The following is a 22,769-nucleotide window of genomic DNA, read 5'->3' on the forward strand; positions in this document are numbered from 1 at the left end:
TGTGTGTGTGTGTGTGTGTGTGTGTGTTTGTGTGTGTGTGTGTGTGTGTGTGGGACAGACAGAGGAGGAAAGACAGGATGTGAGACGGAGGAGGGTGGGGCTGTAAACAGAGGTGAGAGAGGAAAACGAGCAGCGGCGACTGATGCAAGCCTCTCCTGTCTCCTAGCAACGCTCGCAGATCCCTCCTATGGGCTCATTAAAGGAGGCTGACAAAAACAAAGAGGGGACCCACACCTGATCTGGATTTAAGTTTCATAATGTTTACCATTCTTAAAAATTCTCTTTTTGTTTTTGTTTTTTTCACCAGTTTTCTCTATTTATTTTAACATATTTAAAGGATACAGGCGATTATTCTTTAGTTTTGTTTTTGTCAATAAATCCCACAAACACACACCTTACCGATGTCAGAGTTGGGGGCGGGGTCGGGAGGGGGCGGGGGGTTCAACAATTTCTGTAATTTTCCGGAAAACCAACAATCCAACAACCACGCCCGCTTCTTTCTGTCATTTCACTATTATAATTTAACTATTTTTACAACCAAGTGCAACTGACTAACACTATTAATGCCTTCCAGGAAGAGGGCACCACTGACTCCTGACTGACTGCTGCAATCAGACGACATGTTGTTTGACCTGCCTTAAACACAGAAGGTTCCTACAGACGGTGTACATCTTTAAAAACAGGTCATAAATATATATTTTCTAAAAACTGTTTTGCAATGTCACTCAAACAGGAGCAGATAGTGAATTTATGGGGGACTATTTTTAGCAGCGGATTAACACACAATCTGTGTGCTGGAGAGCATTTCTGGGAGCAGGGCAGTGTATGAGGGATTAAATCAAAAATAAATGACAGTGCGTGTTTTCACACAGCAATGGAGCTCAATGGAAGAGAGGAATAAGACACATCACACTTTGGACACACAAAAAATACTTGTTAGGATCAATTCACTGCTAGTTTGGTCTCTTCATGGGATTTATTGACAATAAAATCTTCTGCTAAATGTGATTTTGTCATATTACCTTAATATACTTTTGATACAAATGTTTTGAGAACAGTTCACAGATTAAATGCACCGACAAATGAAGGTCCTGCATCAGATATTAAAAGGACAGCTGCCATGATATTAGCCTGATAACCACACTGAATTTCCATTTCATTTCACTTAATTATGCATGTATGACGCTACTTGAAGCACTAAAAAAAAAATTTGCAATGTGGGCGGCAATTGAAATCTCTAGGCTACCACAGATATAAGTAAAGAATAATCTCTGATGGGTGAAACATTTCTAGTAGTACCCAGTATTAGTCATATTTGTTGTACATTGTTTTTTCTGTCTTAATAAAGAAGAAGAGTATGAATCCTTACAAAATGGTCTCAATACTATCCGGTATCACGGCGATCAGAATTAAGACTCAAACAAAACGGTATCGTCCTGAGCTTTAGAGGTAAAACTGATTGTAGTGAGAGGAGTTTTTTTTTAGCGTAATGAAGCGATTTAACAGGTCAATTCATTCCTAAACAACCGAGGGCCATTTGAGTAGTGGTGGTAATATCTTCCTCAGATCCACTAATCTCCTTCTCTGCAGCAGCAGCTCAGCAGGAAGAGAGAGGGATGTAAGAGGATTAATTCAGTGGAGATACTCTGATTAGCTGTGAGCTTTGCACCCAAAATACTTCTGCATCAAAAACGGGCCGCAGTCATTTGAGATTGCAGCGAAGAAACTTGGAATGGTTATAGTAAACGCTGTTTCTGTGTAAGAGGATATTGAAAGTGAGTGTTAAGAAACTGATGATAGAAAGAAAAGAAAAAGATTCTCATTTATAAAGGAGGGAGATAAATGCAACAGGACTTGAGAGTTCAGGCTGCTGAACCAGAAAGAAAAAACAGTTTGTGTGTATCCATTACACAGCAGCTGAGGGAAATCTGTCCTGATAAAATATTAAACATCATTCTCTGTAATCGCCTCACTTTCTCTCTCCAGCACACAGCCTTAAGTGGTGCTCTGAGAGGGCAGAGAGAGAGAGAGAGAGAGACAGGCAGAGAGAGAGAGAGAGAGAGACAGGCAGAGAGGATGATGGGATGGGTGGAGAGGTATCAAGTTGCTGCTTTCCCAGCAGACACCGGGAAGATCGCTTCACTGCAGCCTCCATCAGGACAAAAGGAGATAAAATTACTGCCCAGGAAGCATCAACGCAGCAGAACCCAACACGCTCAGCCTGTTCTGACCGGGCAGAAACGGGGCTGTTATTTCACATACTTGATAGATAGATATTAAAGCATCAGATCAGAGGAGTTTGTCGCATATAACGGCACAACAGGCAGAAAAATCTCAGGAAATTATTTAAAAGTTATATTCATTTTGTTTTCCTAACGGGCGTAACTTCACTTCTCTGAATCTTATTTTTGTCAGCACCGTATAATGTCATCATTCTATAAATAAATTAATACTTTAGGGCATTGCTCTTCTATTTTCCTCAGTTCCCTAAAAAGTTGAACAAATAATGACCTTTTTTTTAGAAAAATCCCATCATCCTCTCTGTCTGCCTGTCCCATTTTTCACAAAGTTTCGACTTGATTAAAATGTTGATAAGCTCAAAAGAGTTACCTTAAATTTAAGACTGTCTTATCAACTAAGTCTAAATGTATGAATCTCACATTTATAAAGATGAAAACAGAAAGTCTGAGTGTGAGGCTAGTCGAGGATTTGGTAAGCAAATTAAATAGACTACCAAACATTTAAAAATGTTCCAACGCACGTCTAAACAGGTACAGTGTGTATTCACATCCTTAAGGAACAGAGGAGAGAAGTAATTTTGCTATAAATACAAAAGTGTTTAATGTTAAAAGTCATTATTATGAAATGTTATCTTTACAACGACACATAAATAAATTCCACTAAATCTCTTACTATGAAAATAGGGATAGTACAAAATAATATATATATATATTGTGTGTGTTGACCTTTACTAGTTTATTAAATGATGCAGAACAGGAGGCGATAAAGTAGAGCCGAGCTGACAGGGAATCCATACTCCATACTGATTTCACCTCGGTCACAATCTGACATTTTCTCCAGAGCAGCGGAGGAACGTCTGAACGTCTGAGTCAGCGCAGGACGAATGTTAAAGAGCAGCGGACTGTCAGAGTGACCAGTCCCTGAGTCGCTCAACATTAAAATGTTCAAGTCACAGGGAAATCGTATTGTCACGCCGTTTTGCTCGATGTATGTTCAGATGAAACAAGGTGTAATGGCTGCACTTGATGGCTGATCAAAAGTGAGTCAGGTGGACACCAACGAAGAAGAAAAAATTACTTCTTATATTGTTATAGAGAGTCGAAATTTTGGATTTTTATAAATGAATAAACTCTAGCAGCCTGGACACAGCCGAGGTACAAAAACAATAAAAAACAAACAAGGATTTTAGGAGTAAACGCGTAAATATCAACTGCTGTATTATTCTATACGGGATTCTTGCTTTTGTTTGAAAGTTAAACTTCTTTTTCTTTTCTTTCTTTTCACCAAAACTCACGAAAAAGTAACGAGGGCTGAGCAGAAATGTCTAAAACTGAATTTTATCATCGATTTATATCCCTATACACGACACAACAATCAATTTTCTGCAGTTTTTTAACAGCACAATAAGTTTTTATTTTTAATACAAAATGAAAACGCCGAGCCTTGCTGATATTTCACAGTAGAGAACAAAACAGACGATGAGGTCCAAACTCCAGTTGCAGTTAACCATTATTTTTACTAACGATTAATCTGTTGATTTGGATTAACTGATTAACCGTGGTGTAAAAATGTCTCATTTTAAAATGATTTTACAATGATATAAACACAAAAGTAGCAAATCCTCACATTTTAAGAGGCAGGAAAAGGGGGATTTTTGCTCGAACGCTATTACACCAGTAAACCCAGGGATTTCATTTTAATAGATGTGTAAGTGGCAACAAACTGAATGTCTGATTGTGCCTTCACATGTTATCTGGAGTCTACAGCTGAATATTAAAGGAGGAACTGATCGGCAATTTCTCTCAAAACCTGACTTCTGGATAAACTAATATGTGTTTCTACTTATACACCACAAAACAACCACTGAAACTACAGATTTCCTTGACGTTCCTGGGGATTTGATGTAGAAACACAAGAGTAACTTGGTAACTATCTGAGCAATGATCATGTTTTTCTCCCTGCGACTGCCACATGCCTTTAAAATGCACGGTAAGCGGACTGACAATGAGGCGACGAAACAAACACACGACAGAGGCGACAGAGCTGAACCGGTGCACAACAGACCAGAGCAGAGAGGGTGGCGAGGTGACAGAGGTCGGGTGGATGAGGGACTATGGACGACACAGGTGTCATCTCTCTCTCTCTCTCTCTCTCTCGCCAACAGCGTCCATTCGCTCTCACACGATCACACAGCGGCTTGGTGGATGGCGGTGTGGTGAGGTGAGCTGAGAGGAATCATGGGTAGAATGAGGGGTGAGGCCTTGTTGCCATGCAGCTGCGGAGGCCATTCAGAGCCACGGTTACCATGGATACTACGGTCATCATCATAACATTACCACTGTACCGAGGTTAGAGAAACATGCAGCACCTTTTTGGGCTTCACTCCTCGCTGCGTGATCGGAGGGAAGGAGAGAAGGGAAGGAGAGGAGGGAAGGAGAGAAGGGAAGGAGGGAGGGTGACGGGTTAAAAGGTCCAGTTTGTCAGTGACATGCTGGAGGTGACGGGGAGTGTGGTGAGTCGGTGCTCTCCGCTGGTGGGCCACAAATCTCAGTCAAATATATACAGCACAGAATATTTTCACAAACACGTCTTTATCTCGCGCTCTCTCACACACACACACACACACACACACGCACACACACACACACACGCACACACACACAAACTATGAATAAAAATAAAATCCTGTAAAAATCGTGTCAAACATCATTAAAATGTTTTCTTGAATTCAAAAACAGTTAGACCTCGGAGAAATATACATATTTGTATAAATTATTTTCACATGGTGACTGATGTTACTTCACATATCAAACTTCAATTAAAATGTAACCCATGAGCTCCTATAAATAAAATATATTTAAAGCATTTAGCAGATATTTTTACATATTCAACTTGCTCTTTTCCAAATTCCTTGTTAATGCAGACTGAATGATATATATTCTAATATTTTTATTTTCAAACATGAGCTCCCGTCGCTTCTGTTTTTCTCTTACTCTGTTAAATACAAGGAAAATTAAAAATGAAGGGACAAAATGCTACAGGTCACTACTTCTGGGTGAACTGATGGTTCTGTGAAACATCCAGTAAATGTCAGTTGTTGTGTTGACATTTAAGCCCAAATCCAATGAGACCTAACTGGATGTGATAAACTTCAGGAGGACAGAATTTATCAGAATTTCACTGAGAATAAAAAGTCGGAAATTGACATTTTTCCCTTGCAAATTATCAACCACTTGAGATCACAGTTTCTTAGAGATCACAAAAATCTATTAACCTCTAAGGTCAAGGAGAATTTAAATGTTCAGGCTTAAAGGTTTTGAAGCTGCTGTTTTTCAGGTCTGACACACGAGTTCATAAAAGGTTAACGGTGAATAAATGTTTGGAGCTGGAGAGCATTTTGGTCGTCTTCTCTTCAAAGGAACTGTGATATTAATATAAAGACAAATAAATAATTAAAAGGTCATATTCATACCCGTGAAACCCTGGTGACATGGATGTAGATGAGTTAAAATTCAAGAGTAATATAAACCTGATCCTTCTGGATTCATGGGAATATTGTGTCTCACTCTTTCACTTCGGATTACAAGTTAACCTAAAAGCCGAGTCCAAAATGATAGAAATAGTGGAATCAACTAAATCCCTGAAATATGAAAATTTTAATGAAAACATCTGTGACGGGCTGTTTTCATACATCCTCTCAATTTTAATTCACAATCTCCAGGGATCTTTTCTCTCTGTTTCACTTAATAAATAACAAGTTGATGTAACACAACACGCAGCTAGAAGTGCATTTATAAGTAGACATTGCCCTCTGCTGGTGAGATAAGAAAAAAGCACCTTATGCTCTTTTGCTCACTGAGAAATAAACTCACAATTCCAGGGATAATTTAAGGTTATTTGAAGAAAGTGTATGTATTTATATGGATTTAATGCTATTCAAATATTTCAGGATTAAAATCAGTGTGTAATTAAAGGAAAAATAGAAAAAACAGATAAAAAAGTGACTTATAGAAGTCACTCCATGAGCTGTGTGCGTAGTGTATAATATTGACAGTGTGTCCTTACATCATTGTCAGACAAGAACTACTGTACATTTACTGCACTTCTATTTTAGCTGACTCTCTTTTAGACTGAATCAATTAACCCTAATAGTGCCAATACACTTATTTACATCGTCTCACACACTTGCTACAGAACAGAACCTGTGGCAGGTTCTTTACAGGCAGAGTCAGAAACAGATGAACTCTCTGTGTTGAGTCAGCTGTAACAGCAGGGCAGGTGTGGCAGGAACACACAGTGTTTACTTTAGATATGTGTGTGTGTGTGCAGGTATGTGAGTTTGTACAGATACATGTGTGAGTGTGTCTGTCATTGTGGGTGTGTGTATCTGCTGCTGGTTTCCCACAGGGGAACTTAAGTGTCACAGTGCAGCCTTATCTGACTCACCAGTTTGGTGGACTTGGGCGTCTCCAGGATCTCTGAAGAGATAAAAAAGAAAAACAAAGAAAGTGAGAGGGAAATTCTTATATCATGATCACTGTTTATTATCCTTTACAAGGTATAAAGTCCCACAAAGATCCTGGTGCAAATAGACTACACTGATGTAGAGAGACGGCGGAGAACTGCTGAAAGAGCAAATACATCTCTTCAATTAAGCTACTGTTACTGTAAGGTGGTGGTTTCAGTATAAACAGGCTCTTTCAGACATGCACATAATCTGATGGTAATTTATCATGTATCATGTAAGAATGAGCACCCTGTACTCGTAAATGGTTACAGGCTGAGGTTCATGAGATGGAAAGACTGACTTCTCTGCAAAGACTGAGAAAATTATTTATAAGTTGCAAGATGGTCAAAGTTTATTCTAGGATAGGATCTATGGCTGGTGGTTTGCACCTGCACAGTTGCAGCTTAAAATCCCCTTTTGCTGTTTCTATTTATTTTTATTTTATTTTTTTTGTACTGCAAATATCTGTACTCTGTACCTTTTTAAAAAAAATACAAATTTAAGTAACAAAAAAACACCCTGGTCACTTTTACATAAAAGTCAAATATAAATAAAGTCAGACAATCTTATGTATCACTGGCTGTCAGATTAATGTGAATGCTGCGGAAGCTCAAGATTAAAGATGCAGAAAGAGAGAGAGAGAGAAATCTGCATCTTGTACAATTTAAATAATAAATACATGTATCATCTCTCATGCACAGAGAAAATAAAACTTGGAAACAGAATGAAAGAGACACTTTTAAGACGATGAGGAGATACTGCTGTTATCAGATCAGCCGAAAAACGATATTTAATATATTATTTTATATATAATTTTTCTATATATAAAATACTTTGTATTTTCATTCATGCAAACTACAGATGAATAAATGACATAAATGACTAAATAAATGAAATCCGCTCTCTAATAACTTCAATTATGAAACTGATGCAAGAACGTATTAGTGGATTTGTGTTCATCCTTGCTATTACCATATTTTATCTCTCTCTCTCCTCCATCTTGTGCGCCAGGCGCCAAACATCGTGCGAACACTGCGGCTCTTTTTCATAAATGTGTTGCCATGTCTGACTGAGGGAACATTTCATGACCTTGGAATTGATTTTTAGTTCAGATTGTTTTTTCAGATTTATCTTTCTATCTTTTAGTCTCGGTGTTTCGAGGCCTTTTCTCTGTGTTCGCCGCTTTAATCTGAGGACACATCTTGTTGCCAGGTAACACCTGAATTAGCTAAACGAGGCTCATTTGTCTATCAGCGTTGCTCGAAAAAGCACAGAGTGTGTCAGCACTTTAACTCCTTCTCGCTGTGCGCCAGGAAGTGGACGTTACACCAACCACCACTCCTCTATCTGATGTAGCAGCAGCGAGGCGTAACCATGGAAACAGAGTCCCGCTCCATCCTCTGGAGGGTAAAAAATATTGGTCACCAAGTGAGGAAAATGTAGAAAACTTCTTTTCTCGAGTTGCGAGCAGAGAGAGGACAATAGTTAAATGTTGCCCTTTATCGACTTTTAAACTGATAGCAAATTTAAATCACTCTTAAAATTAATAACACGTCAAGTTATCAAGTATTACATACGATTTAATCTTTATAAAACTTTATAATTTGTATGAAATCAGACTTTAATCTCGATGAGATTGAAATCATTCTTAACTGTGGAAATAGCATCTGACGAAATAACCTCACAGCAGTAGCCTTTTAGTAGCCTTTCTAGAGCTTTCATTCATATCACATGATATTCCTGAGAACAGCTGGCACCTGTGGTGAGTCTGTTCTGTGTCAACCCCAAATATCTCCTGTTTACTCTGACGTTTGTATCAACAGGTAAGGAGGTGTGATGATGGTTAAACCTGCTGTTTGGTTTGATGTTTGCAGAACGTCAGCCGGTGGATGCTTCAGCCCCCGGGAACCCTCACGGGGGCAAACAGAGGGATTTAAACCCACGACCCTGGCAGTGTCGGTGCCGTGCTCTGCTTCATCAGTGACTCCAGATCAAAATGAAAACACAGAGTGTCTCTGTAATGAGATATTTACCGCGGCACATCTCTATTTTAGACCTTTGGATGACACTCTAAACCGCAGGGACTTATACACTGCACATATACACTGACACACTGATGCAAAGGCTCTTCAGATCACATTGTCAGCATTAGTATTATTATTCCCTATCATTATGGATGTACAGAAACCAGGTGAAGCAGAAAGCAACCGAGAACATTCACAGAAAGTCCTTTTACACCAAATGCAATAACTTTGTTGAATTCACTCGCATCATTCACACTGAAATCACGTCTGTTATCGCTGTTTGTACTGTGCATGTTGTGCTAATTTTATTATTGTACTTATTGTTTGTGAGTCACAACGATGTGTTTTTAACCAACCTGCGAAGCCAAAGGCAAATTTCCACATTTGTGAACAATAAAGATTATTATTATGATTATTATTTGTATTATTATGTAATTCTGAGAGACGTATACTCTGTATCAAGGGCATCGCAGTGAGCGGGAATAGAGGACGGCCGCTTCAGCACGGTCCAATGAGCTCTCAGACACTGGGCAGTATGTTTCCACGACGCCTTGATAATCTTCTGCTTTCATTGTTCCCTGCACAGATTGAGGGCACCTTGTACCAGACACAGCGAAAGCAACCCCATAACATAACAGCCTCCTCCACGCGTCGCAGTGGTGGATGATGTTCTTTCCTTTGAAAAGCTTCGTGTTTTCTTCTGATGTGACTCATTTTGTCTCCTCCACCCAAAGGACATTCTCCCAGAAGCATTGTGGCTTGTAAACATGGATTTTTGCAAAACTCCAGTCAGGCTTTTTTTTTTTTCTCTTTCAGAGATGTTCTCTTTCTGTGTCGTCTTCCATGAGCCCAAGTTTTCCTTGGTTCCTTTTCCACCATTCAGACCATCCCTGTGTTCAGTCTGGGGTCAGTTCTCCTCGCGGTCGGCTTCTGTCCCATGGATCTTAAACTAGGAACATCAAGCTGCTTGGAGATGCTCTTGCAGCCGTTACCGTGACCATGCTTGGGGAATATTTTCTTTTTTCCTTTCCCTTGTCCGTGTTCAGTGTGATGCACACAATGATACCAAATGACTGATTATACAATGGCAGACACCTGTGATATTAACTGAAGACAATAGTTTGCTGTAAATATAATTAAAATCCAGTTATTTCTCAGGGGAAACAATCATTTTGTCTGGGCAATTTTAAAAGATCATTGTAGAATCAGCAAGAATTCAGCTCTTTTCACAGCTTCTTTGTTTTAATGTATGGAAAACTTAAAACATGCAGGTATGCATGACCAAAGAACTTTTCTAGGGAGAATGGAGCTTTGTTTAAGGAGGTGTAAGAGCTCCAACACTTTGGGCCTTGTTTGTATGTATGTGGCCCAGATTTCTGCGCTGCACCTCAAGATGGACGACAAGAACCTGCACCGTCGTCCATCTTGAAAAAACACCTTTCAATTGAAGGTTCAGGCGTAAAAACACAGTCCATATTCGTACTTGTATCTTCAGTGAGGGAACTGTGATTTTTCTGCTCTGTATCTGCACACAGAAGTTCACAAAAGCACTTCATCTCTCACAGTCTGTGTGTAACCTCACCTATGATCATTGGTTCACAGATTTTATTCGCACAATCTTTTTATAAATTGCACCGACTGTCACTACATCAGCTGATACTGTTTATAGATAAAAGGAATTAAAAACAAAAACACAAAAGCTGATTTTTATGTCTTATGTCTTTTCACATTTGAATGCTCCGAGCACACGTCCCTGAGGAAACTATTTTTGAAAGGTCAGAATTGAAATAATGTCACTGTATTTTAGCAACTCTTTGCTGTTTGAATAGCTGCAGAATACTGAGTAATGACCAAGGACAAAACCATAAGACCATCTGAATGTGTGTGTGTCTGTGTGTGTGTGTGTGTGTGCGAGTGTGTGTGTGTGTGTCCCTACCTCGTTTGAGAACCTTGCCGGTGCCGGGCTCAGGTGTCTCTGGGGAAGTGGTGTCTGCTCCATCATCAACCAGCTGGATCTGAGACAGAAAGACAAACGGTGAGAGACATCCGGTCGTGTCCTCCAGAACATCACTGCCAACACTTTTATTCATCAGCGGCGGAGCTGGCAGAGAGGAAGCCACAGATGTTAAAAGGGGAGCCACACAAACAAAATTGGCTTGTTTATTGATGTTCATTCAAATATAGCATTCCCAGAGAGAGTCGTAATTTCTCCTCGTTTCCATAGCAACCTTTACAAGTGCACTGCTGGGACATTCAGGGTCAAACAGTCTTTTAAGCCAAATGAGAGACACGATGTAGAGGGTCAGCAGTGTAACGACTAATCGATACTGAAGCTAACATTTGTGTGTGTGTATGTGTGTGTGTATGTGTGTGTGTGTGTGTGTATGTGTGTGTTTGCATGTCTGCACAGGAAGCATTAACACTGTTTTTTGTTGTGAAGTATCTGCTCTTCACTCAACAATGCGAGCCCCATGTAAGAACCACTCGAAAGGACAGATTCATTCTTTAAGTGCAAGTGATTAGAGATGAACCTGGTTCAAGTCCTGCACAGAGAGTCTGCCGCTCTTCAAAACACGTCTTTGACTTTGGAGTTTAAACATGATACAAATCTGACAAAACTATGTGTCTGATGTGAATGTGATGTGCATTAAGCCAATTTGTACTGAGAGTTTTGACAACTTTTTTTTATTTTATTGGCATGAGTATTTCAGCTTAACAACCTCTACAAATTTATTAGGTGTTAGCAAATTTCTTACACTCAACAGATGCCTCTGGGTCTTTATGCGCATCGTTCTCCAGAGGAAAATCATCCATAATGCTCGACAGTAACATGGGCTATAATAAAATGTTTGCTCTCATCAGATGTTCAGATTTTCACTTGCTTTATCAAAATATGTTTTTGGCATCGAACTTCATGTCAAACTATTTCTTCTTTACTTATGTCTGTAGGCAGCTACAGTCAAATTTTCACATTTTTAGGGTCCCCTAGCATGATTTTGTTGCTCATTCCTCCCACCAGACTTTCTTCGTTCTCCTAACTCTTCTGTGACATTATTGTGAATAAAACCTGCTGAAAAAACTGAGAGGAACAGGTGGCCTGATTCAACAGTCTGGAGTGTAGATTACATACTGGTCCAATCGTTCATGAACAGGTGGCATTCAAGTTCAAACAAGCATTTTATGACAGGTTTGTGCAGTTGGCTGGTTGACTTGAACGAGCAAACCTCCAAGGAAAAAGTAAGACGGGTTTAGGATAAGAATAAAAAAAAAAAAATGTCCTTGCATGACAGCCAGTGAGGATAAGCAGCTTAACTCTACTGCGTTTACTCTGGGTAAACTCTGGGTGTGTTTACGGCCTTTACTTCACTCCACAATGACATATGTGCTATTTCAAACAATTTTAACACATTGGCAGAGTAATAGAAGTAATGTGTTATAATGTCCCCACCCAGGCCACAATAGGTGATCTCTGAGACTCTGTAGGAGGCAGGGACGCTTTATAGTATATTTTGGGAGACAAAATATAAGAGTTGTTGTTGATCAAAACACAGCTAAGTACCAAGCAGCCTGAAGCTGTTGAAGATGCTGGCACCACGCAGACAAGCAGACGAAAATATCAACCCCCCCCACACAGCCCACTGCGTCGAATAAAAAATGAAATCTCAAACATTTCAAAGAATAAGAAGCTAAACAATAGAGAAATGGGGGAGGACTTGACGGGACAGAGGGTGGAGACAAAAGCACTGGAAAAGTACGAAGTGTTGTGATTTAAGAAAACATAATAGATCACATTTGCAATGCAGATATCTTATGCAAGAGTAGAAACTGCCCATTAAATTGCCCCTAAAAAATTAAGGACAAAAATGTTTGGTATTTTTTTGTCACAGATAAAAATTTACTCCCTGCCAACTCTTTTGTTCCCAAACACAACAGATCCTCTTCATCGCAGATACTCACTGACGGACTTCGGGTGCAGCTTTTCAGTATCTCTACATTTACTTAAATATCTCTGCAGTTACCTGTGACTGTCTCACAAAAATCCCATGATTCTCCTCGCAGGTGAAGTAGCGCTTGCCCTGCACCGTGCCGTCGTTCTTGCCCTTGGCCTCGTCCAGGATGACTCCCACCCATTTCCCGGAGGCGAACAGTGTGGTGCCGATGTACGCCACCGTGCCGCGCTGCCCCTTCCCGATCACCTCCACCAGGGATCCCACTTTGACGGGCCGGCCGCCCCCGTCCGAGCTCATCCTGCTGCTGCCGCTGCTGGTGGTCTGCGTGGGACAAGGGGAGAAAAATCTAATTCAAATCAACACTGTTCATTAGCACATTTAACAGAACCATACCGGTGATTTTCTATGTTTCATCCCATTGACAAGGAATCACATTTACTTTGTTCCAGACAAACTTGATTTAGGAATAAAACACACCCCAAATACAGAGTTTATACACTTATCGCCTCATAAAACTGTTTGTTTTTCCCTGTCCAATTCCAACCTGATCACCCAAGACATGCAAGGGTTAAAGAAGTCACTGTCACCTTTATATTATTATGGTATCACTTCACATTAATACTCCCCTTATAAAGGATTTATGAATGGTTTATAACTAGCTTATTAATTAGCTTGTTAACACTTTATAAATCATTTATAACCCATTAGATGAAAGTCATTAACCAGCAACTTAATGATTAAAACGTTTCATTTCAGATCAAATTATGTCGTTTCAAATTATCATCATTTTCATAATTATCTTATTGTAAAGTGTAAAACACACCATCATTTATTAATGAGTTACTATAAAGCTCCATTTTACCAGTTATAAATGGTAGTAACTCATTAGTAAGATTAATGAGTAGTAAGTATTAACTTGATTTTGCCAAATAGTGAACCTGCATCAATGTATGAAAACTGTGTTATAACTTGTTTATGATTTATAAAGTGTTAAAAACTGGTAGTCTTATTGTGAAGTGGTAGCATTATTATTATTATTATTATTATTATTATTATTATTATTATTATTACAACTTTACAGTGAGGATTCAGCTTTCAGTGAAAGATTTCATGAAGGTTCAACCACTGCTTTATTAGATAAATCCTTGACATTGAGTAGTGAAACATACATTTCTCTGCATGACTCTGTCAGAGAGGAAGCTACAGTACAGAATATGACTCCAACATAGCATCACATCCTGTAGGTGTTCAGTGGACACTGGCAATAAAAGGTGTTTTTATAGGACGAAAAGTAGTTTTAGTGTCATTCAGACCCACTGAGCTGCACAGCACCAGACAACAGGTAAAAGCAAGGGCTTGTCCTTATTCTGCACTCTCCATGTGAATGCATGCTTAAACAGCACCACTGTTTGTAGCTGAGGAGCCACATTTTTGTGATAATTCCACGGCAACAATCACCTGAGACCTCGTAACGCAAACCGTGACATGCGGCGTGCAAAACCGCGCAGTTACATGTTTCAACTTCAAGCTGGGATATTTTGTGATCTAATAATCCTGCGTAACCCAATTTACAGTGTGGTGTCCTAGAAGTGATGGTGACTCAGCAGAACAGCACAGAGAGGAGCAGATATTATTACTGTGTGAGAGAATATGCTGCGACTCTCTTTGAGCTCACTGTAAACATACAGTACACTGTCCATGTGCTGCTGTTTCACTTAAAGGTTGAATGACACAGAAACGTCCACAGGAAGGTGAAACAAAAACAAACCGCAGCAGCATAAAGACATGTTAACAGTTTCAGTCTCACACACAACACACTGCTTTTCTCTGTGCTTATGTGAGACACTTCTTGTTTTTATTTATATATCAAACCTAAACCTGTTGACAACCTACAAAATGTAATCAATCAGCGCAGTTATTTAGAAGGATGAACTTCCATCACAAATGCCATAGGGATAACTGATCAATCGATGCAATAAACTCAGACAAAATACATTATATTAAACCAAAACTTAAATAAACAATATTCCTGCTTGGAATTACTTCGAATTTCGAGACAAATATTATTAAATTCGATAGTTGAGAGTAGGGCTGCAACTAATGTTTTCATTATTGATTAATCTGCTGATGATTTTCTCTATTAATCCATTCATCGGTTTGTTCATAAATTGTCAGAAAAGATACATGCTCTAATTTCCCAGAACTAAAGACGATGTATTCTGATTGTTTTATTCACTTAACAGTTAAAAATGCAAAAAATATTCAGTTTATAATCAGATATAACAAAGAAAATCACAAAAATGTGACATAAATTTTTTTAAAACAACTTATTAGCCAATATTCAAACACTTTTGTTAATTTAAGGAATAGTGAACAGTTTACAGTTGAAAAATAAACTTGGCCTCTCTCTCTGGTGGACAATCTCTGTTGTGGTAATTTCTTGTTACTTACTAGCCGACATATACACTAATATATCAATAAATTAACATTGGTCTGTGTACCGGCTCAGCAGATTTCTCTGTCTGGGTCTAATGATGAAATTATCACAATTAAATTCCAACAAACACTGAGCCCAGCTTTACAGGGGCGTGAAAGACTCAGCCCCTGGCAGCGCGACATCCTTCACACTTTGCAGGGAATCCAGACACAGATCACATCCTTGACACACATGGAGGTGGAGGTGTGATCTAAGGGGGGGGGGGGCAAGTTAACATTTCTCTGCAGTGAAGGCACTCGCTAATAAGTGGAACAGATAGAGAGAAACATGGCCGTCTAGAGGGGGGAAAACATATATGTAATACCTGGTTAAACCATGAACCCACAGGCCTTTAACAGCCATCCACACTTCCCAGGGTGAGGGCATTAAATCTAAGCACAGTATACTCTGGAATGTGATAATATAAAGACTGTTTTGTTTCAGTGCTCTCTCTCTCTCTCTCTCTCTCTCTCTCTCTCTCTCTCATGTCATTATGGCCCCTGTAAAATCACTTAAAGAATTTTAATGATTATAAAACGGTGGTTTCTGGAGAACATTCAAACATAAGCTCAAAGACGGTGTCAGTTCTTAACAGAACTATTTACATTTCTCAACTACAGCCACTGAACAAGAGCCTACAGACAGACTTTATGTGTACATACAGAAAAACACTCTCAGACAGAATATACGAAGGTTTATACACGGGGGAAGAATTAAGAGAAACTAGTTGGTTCTTAGCTCAATCGGTCATAACCTAAAGCTAAAGATATCAGTTTATCTTTCTAATAAAATATCTTCAATGTATGCAAACATTTTGTTGGCAGCAGCAGACATTCATGTCCTCTTTCTTATAAATCCAGATATTATTAAACAGTTGAAGACGATGGTGTTTTATTCACATCAGTGTTAAGATATTCAGCTGTGCAGGAGCAGTTATGCAAAGCCTGAATTCCCATGATTACTTCAAGTCTAATTAACCAAGCTTGTTATTCATAACTAACACGGAAAGAGATATTTTAACTGGTTATGTGCAGTAACCGCTGCATCCTTGAGTCTGTGTCGACAGCTTTTTACATCACAGTCTTTTATTTCAGCTTTAATCTCCATGTAAAAGGCATTAAATCACTTCAGATTCATACCAGCAGCAGGGTTGTTTGGGTTACAGTGCTTCATGGAGGCTACATGGGTCAAATGCACCTGCTGTGTTTTATACTTCTTGCCTTCTTTAAATCATAAAATAATTAAAGCTAAAGTGTTTTGAACGGGTCTCGCTCGAGCTAACGGTTTGTGCAGTCATTGCTCCGACCTGTTCGCCATGTGCTGGAGGCAGAGAGGACCCGAGGGGGGCGTGCTGAATTATTTAGTGCCACTCTACTCTTACAACACACGCAAGCTCGCACTGACTTTAACACTAAAATAAGATATAAACAGTCACACAGCATCACTGGCTGCACTGCTACACTCATTATGCTTCGATGAAGGTGCTGGTGAAACTTGGCCTGATGTTGATGTTGCTTTGTTTTCTCCAAAAAGTAAGTGACTGAAACGCTGTCGTGCACATAGTTGTAAGAGACAGTCACCAGGTTATTCAGGCTGAATTACACGATATACAGTAAGTACGGGTTTTTTTCTGTGATCTGAAGGAATGAAATGTGGCTGAAAATATCCTCTTTGTAGCTAAAATCTAACAGCAAGCTGATGTCATCCCTCCCAGGCTGCCTGACTCAGAGACGACTGACAAACAGGAAGTCTACTGTGGCTCGTGGATCGTGTGTCCAGTGCCTGCTGACAACAAAAAGCCTCATCAATCCCATCACCTGCCTGTCGTGCACCATCTCCTACTTGACAGGGCCACAGAGTCGAGTCATCACAGAGGTCTGAACCCCAACATCACAGCAGCGACACTGAACCCGGAGGGGCATCGGAGCCGAACAAAGAGGCGACAATTCAGACAGAAGAATGCAGCGCTGAAATGGATTAGAAACCCTTTCCATTCACAGTAGAAATCGACAGGAGGGAGATGACAGAGTGAAACTAATTGAACAGACGTAACAGAAACAATGGCGCACCAGTCGGTACTAACTTAAACACCACAGTCTGTCCCATTCATTCACCTCACTGGCATGGATAAACACCTTGTGCACACTCACCCGGGTGTATGTGCTCCTCCTAGTCTGTGACATGTTTCTTGGTTGCTGAGCCCCCCCCCGCCCACCCTCCAAAAAAAAAACCTGTCTTGACTGAAGGTGCGTGTTATTGGGGAGAGCCAGACAGAGAGGGGGTTCGGTGATGCTGCCGGAGCGTCTCCCTCTTCCTCTCTCTTTCTCTCTTTACAGAATCACACCATCCCTCTCCTGATCCTCACAGAAGAACAGCCCGAGCGCTCTGAAAACTCTCCGTCACTCCTCTCGGCTGCTCACAGGGGGGAAAGCCGGCGGGAGGTTTTCGGCTCCGTCAGGAAGTTTCTGAGGGGCGGACAGTGCGATCCACCCCTCCGATGAATGAATGAACCAGAGATAAACAGGAGAGCGAAGATGGGGAGAGAGAGAGGGAAAAAAAAAAAAACAAAAACAGCCAGGCTCAGTATGCTGCGAGTGCATCAGCTGAGTGGCAACACTGCGCTGCGCTAGTGTCTGCCCTGGCTTCTGCAGGAGGGAGGGTGGTTTAGGCCCAGACAGAGGTGCTGGGTCCTAAAGCCTGCAAATACACCTCTCAAAATAAACTTGTCATTATTCTCACGCGTGTTCTTCTAATTTGGCATGACGCAGAGGTTAGGAGTTGTTTTGGATTCCTTCAGGACGGCTCTGTGGCTGATCAAAGAGCACTTTAAGCCCTGATAAGACGAATCATTAAGGTGCAAAATCCTATAATAATCGCTACAGTTAAGAATGGTGAATGAGTAAACAAAAACAACTCATTTTAATCCATCAATACTGCAAGGAAATACGGTAAAAGAGCCCAGATGTAGCTCTACCTGCACTGCAGTCTTTCAGATTAATTTCCTCAATAAGTCGTTGAATTTCTTTCTTCTGCGTAAAGTGTGTGAGCGCTGGGAAGAAAAAAAATACATGTGGCCTAGAAATTAAAAATGTAAAAAAAACACAGCTGGTAAGCATTTTCTTAAACCAGGGGGAGGTGAACCAGTTCAACTCAATCCAATGCCATTTCATTGTGGTTGAACACAAAAGGCCCAGGTGATGCTCTGTAATGCAGCACACTGTAAGCAAAAGCCAGCAGATTGTATTAGAGCCCAGCCTGATGCTGTGGCCCATCACAGAGACAGGATTAACTCTCTTTTATCAGCTAACTGCATGGCTGGGGGTTTTTAACTCTCAGTCCTCTCTATTTCTGTGTTGTCATCTTTTTGCAATGGCAGCAAAGGCTGCAGGGTTTCTGTGTAAAAGCTTTCAGCTTAGAGGCTGATGAGAGATGTTAGAAGAGTACGCATTTCAGCAGCAGGACAAAAGAAACCCAGCCTTCAGGAAGGGGGAGATATTTCCCCAAAAAATCCATCACTACATAAAGCTGAGGCAACCAAGATTAGACCAGGACAACAAAACATGTAGTTTATAGGCTCGATATTATCCTGCACATACCGCAGGGAAATCCTAACTGAGGCCGTTTGTATGTTTGTGGCTTTACTGACAAAATAAAACTCCTAAAATTGCATGAAAAGTCTATAAAACAACTGAATTATACAAAATACAGGCCATGAATTCAGATGTGAGAGAGCTGGAGATGTTTAGGGACACAAAATAAACCTCTGCAGTCGCTTTGCACCCTTTTATGCAAATGACAAAGGCAGAACCAAAAGAGGGGGTGTTGGGGATTTGTGGGAGGGAGGGGAGAGGGGGGGGGGAGTCCTTATCGCTCACAGAGGAAATAATAAAGAGACAACTAGCAGAGAGCCAAAATCAGAACAACTGCCTCCTTACAGAGAACAAGGACAATGGCAGAGAAAGAGGCGTCACCGGCTCAGCCCCAAAAAACGTCTGCTGCTGCTGCGAGCCTGTTCAGACCGGTCAACGGGAAGGTTGCAGGAACAGAGGTGACACTCTGGGATTTTAAAGGAGGAACGTTACAACCACAGCGCACCTCAGTCGGTCTGCAGGTCCGGGAGGAACAAATCACTATACAAGGTAAAGACGAGCGTGACTGTGTCCAGGAATGTGACATAAATGAAGAGAAAGAGATTGTGCTTTCATAGATGGCTGAATGAAAGGGCTGAAATGCAAACTGCTGTGTCAGGAGTCATCACGATATCAGCATTATGTCATCAATTTAAAGAATTCCTAGCTACGTCACAAAAAAGTTTTTTTTAAGGCTGTAAATCTTAATTCAATTTATGACCAAAAAGACAGTTTAATCTGATTTTTTTCATTTAATTAAGTCAAGTTTTATTAATTTTATATAAAATATAATGATAAGTGTTCAATGTACACAACAAGATCCTGAGGTGATGTCTTTAAATTGATGACCTCGTCTGACTTGCAGCAAGAAAATCAAATCATTCAGTGTATAAGGATATTATGTGAACATTAACTGTTGGAAATATTTGTGTTTTTATCTGATAAATGGTTTCAGCTAGTCATTACTAAAAATATAAATCAATTGTTTTCCAGTTAATTGACTTAATGATTAATGGATTCAGCACTGGTGCCATTTATAAAGAGGTTACTTTATATGTAATTCACATGCCAGAGTCAATTAAATTCATTAAACCCATCTTTAAGCCCCAGAAATGATCATCCTAACTTTCTATAAATAATGCAACGTTAATATATACTGTACATGTTGTGGTAGCCTCATGATTGTAAGTTTTAGTTCATGTGCAAATATATCACTCTTCTGCGAACACAAAATTATTATTATATCATACATATTAATTTGTTTTATTCTCTAAATTACAGTATATACTGTATTTGTATATTTTCCCTAAATTACCAGATCCATGTAGCCTTCATTAATCTGATATTTAATGCTAAGACTAATTATACTGAGTGTTGAAGTGTATTTTATAGATTAATCGATTAGTTGACGAAACATTACACAGCAACTATTTTGATTATCAATAACCCGTGAGTACGTTTTTAAGTCACTGAATATTCACTGGTTCCAGTGTCTTAAAGTTGAAAATTTGCTGATTTTCTATGTTTAATATTTCTGTAAATCACAGTAAATACTGTATCTTTAGATTTAGAACTATAAAACTATTTGAAGAAATCCCCTGGGCCTGTAGGAAATTGTGACGGGCATTTTCATTATTTTTGACACCATTTTTCTTTAACGAAACGATTGATTATTCGAAAAATCAGGGGATTAATTACTTAAACTGCAACCCCACTTATAGTGGATAAACATTACCTAATTATGCAATAGGCTTTATTTTCACTAGGTGCATGCTAATGATATTCAGGCCTGGTCTCATCACTATGCCATGCATGAAGGAAAAATAGGTCATCCATAGAAAACAGGGCCAGAGTCAGTTCATTCCATTGTGCATCAAATTAGCATCAAATTACACACAGAAATTGTAAACAAAACATCATTTTAGTGTAAATTAAACATGTCTATGGGTCTAAATGTGTCATAGAGATGTTAAATCTGTAATTTGGTGCCATCTAGTGTGTTCAGAGTCTAGAGACCACTGCTCCCAACAAATCCCACTGCCTCATTGAGCAGATATAATGTTATTTTCACTGATTTAGTTCACATTACGAGCATAGCAGCTATTTATCCTTTATTTCACATTTTTTGCCTGTTATGTCTGGTGGGAATCATATAAAAAATCACAGCATTGGGTGTGGCTGCAGCCTGACGTGACATTTCCTCCTGACTAATTGAGATAATTGGATGAGAAATAAGGGGAAAAAAACTATCTAGATTTGAGATTAATTAATTTAAATGAGAACAGAGCCTAAAGATCCTATTAAGGACTGGCTATCCGGACCCACACTGGCTTCTCAACCGCCAACCAAAGCTCATTAAATGTTCGTAACGGTGTTGACTCCATAATTAGTAGTTTTAATGTGCAAATATTGTGTTTTAACAGCAATAACTGGCATTAAAACCATCACTTTTGACGCTGATGTCTGGTGCTGTCAGTGGGACACTCCCTGACCAGTTGCTAGCAACGGTAGCCGTTAGCTTCGGGTCTGAATTTCTTTTTAAAAAAAGCCACTTATCGGGTTAATTTTAAAAAGACACACACATATATATTTCAAGACAGGTGTGTAAATGTGTGTTGACTTTATCCCCATTCGTTTCAGAGAGAAATGAGAGCTAAATCTTACCTGTCTGTGTCTTAAAATCCGGCTAACCGCTCAGCTTCGTCCCTGACAGGCTACATCCATCCATGGAGGTTCTGACCGGACACATCCGTCCTGAGGTGTCCGAGCTGCTGCCTGACCCGGCCCGCCCGACAACCACAAAGGAGCCCGGTGAAATCTTTAACACTGCAATCCGACTATAAATATTTTAAGTGTATTATTGTATTCACCAGTCAGTAGACAACATGTATTAAGGTTAAAATGCAGGTATTTTTTTTTTTTTGCAATATATTCTTATTTGAAACTAATTTTATACAAAAAGAGCAATTTCCTGGAAAAATGTTATGTCTTCTTTACCTGAGACACCATATTTCTCTTTTTAACTTAAGATAGTAAAGTACCAGTGTAGGTAAATTAAGCTATTATGTAAAAATTAATAAATAAAATAAAAAATAAAATAAAACAAACGAAAAAAGACGTTAGAAAACAAGGTCAAGTGTTGGTAATCAAGATAATTCCACTCAGCCACTCATGTAGTTTCTGTGTGAGGTTTGAGCAATATGTTTGAAACATTTTAATATTCTTTATTTTAGTTTGTTTTCTGCGTTTCAACTTTTCCTAAATATAACATGCGGGACAATAAAGTTGACAGCTGAAACTTTTCTTGTATCCTCATTTAAATCACAAATTAGATATGAAACTGAGATATTCATTAGATCTGTAATGAAAAAATAAACAACAACCTCTGCTGAACGTCCAACCAACAAACCCCACATCAGCACCTCAGGTTTCTTTCACCCCGTGGACACGACCTTCCTCTGGCTCTCATAAAGAAAGGCCTTGTTCTTCCTTCATCTCTGCTTGAACAGGTGCCAGACTCTTTTAGGCCTCCAGCAGCATGGCTGCGGTTAAAGAATGTGAAGCTTTGAGGTTCTGTTTCAGACTATTTGCACACACAGACAACAACAAAAAAAAAAAACAACTGACACAATTCCCCGACCACATCACAAAGCTCACCAGCAGGAAAAAAGGGAACTGAAGATGTGGGTGTATTTTTAGGTGAAAAGATGAAGTACGTCTCATTGCATGTCAAGTGTGACACTGGGCAAAAAAAAAAAGTTTGAAAACTATAAAAATTCATATTTGGGAGAAGCAGATTTTGATTGACATGAAACAGTATCCTGCCTATTATAGCACCTTCGAGTTCCCAGGTTTATAACTAGAGCTGCAAGAAAGAAATATCGTTTTACTAATTCTTTAACCAAGAAAAAGAGATATTGTCTTTTTTTATTCCACACATTC

At 39.5% G+C, this 22,769-nt stretch overlaps 1 protein-coding gene across 1 annotated transcript in view; it reads right to left on the reverse strand.

Moving 5' to 3' along the window:
• LOC111225476 (dynactin subunit 1-like) overlaps positions 1–21,540 on the reverse strand; it is a 47,906-nt gene extending 26,366 nt beyond the window's left edge. Inside the window, exons 1-4 of the mRNA XM_022750376.1 lie at positions 21,492–21,540; positions 12,792–13,043; positions 10,709–10,787; positions 6,688–6,719 (exon numbers count right to left, since the gene is read on the reverse strand). Of these exons, the coding sequence (XP_022606097.1) occupies positions 6,688–6,719; positions 10,709–10,787; positions 12,792–13,019 (339 nt within the window). The 5' untranslated portion in view covers positions 13,020–13,043; positions 21,492–21,540. The remainder of the gene's footprint in view (positions 1–6,687; positions 6,720–10,708; positions 10,788–12,791; positions 13,044–21,491) is intronic.
• Positions 21,541–22,769: the final 1,229 nt, after the last annotated feature.

The sequence above is a fragment of the Seriola dumerili genome, unplaced genomic scaffold (genome assembly GCF_002260705.1).
Source record: "Seriola dumerili isolate Sdu_G_001 unplaced genomic scaffold, Sdu_1.0 BDQW01000149.1, whole genome shotgun sequence".
NCBI lineage: Eukaryota > Metazoa > Chordata > Actinopteri > Carangiformes > Carangidae > Seriola > Seriola dumerili.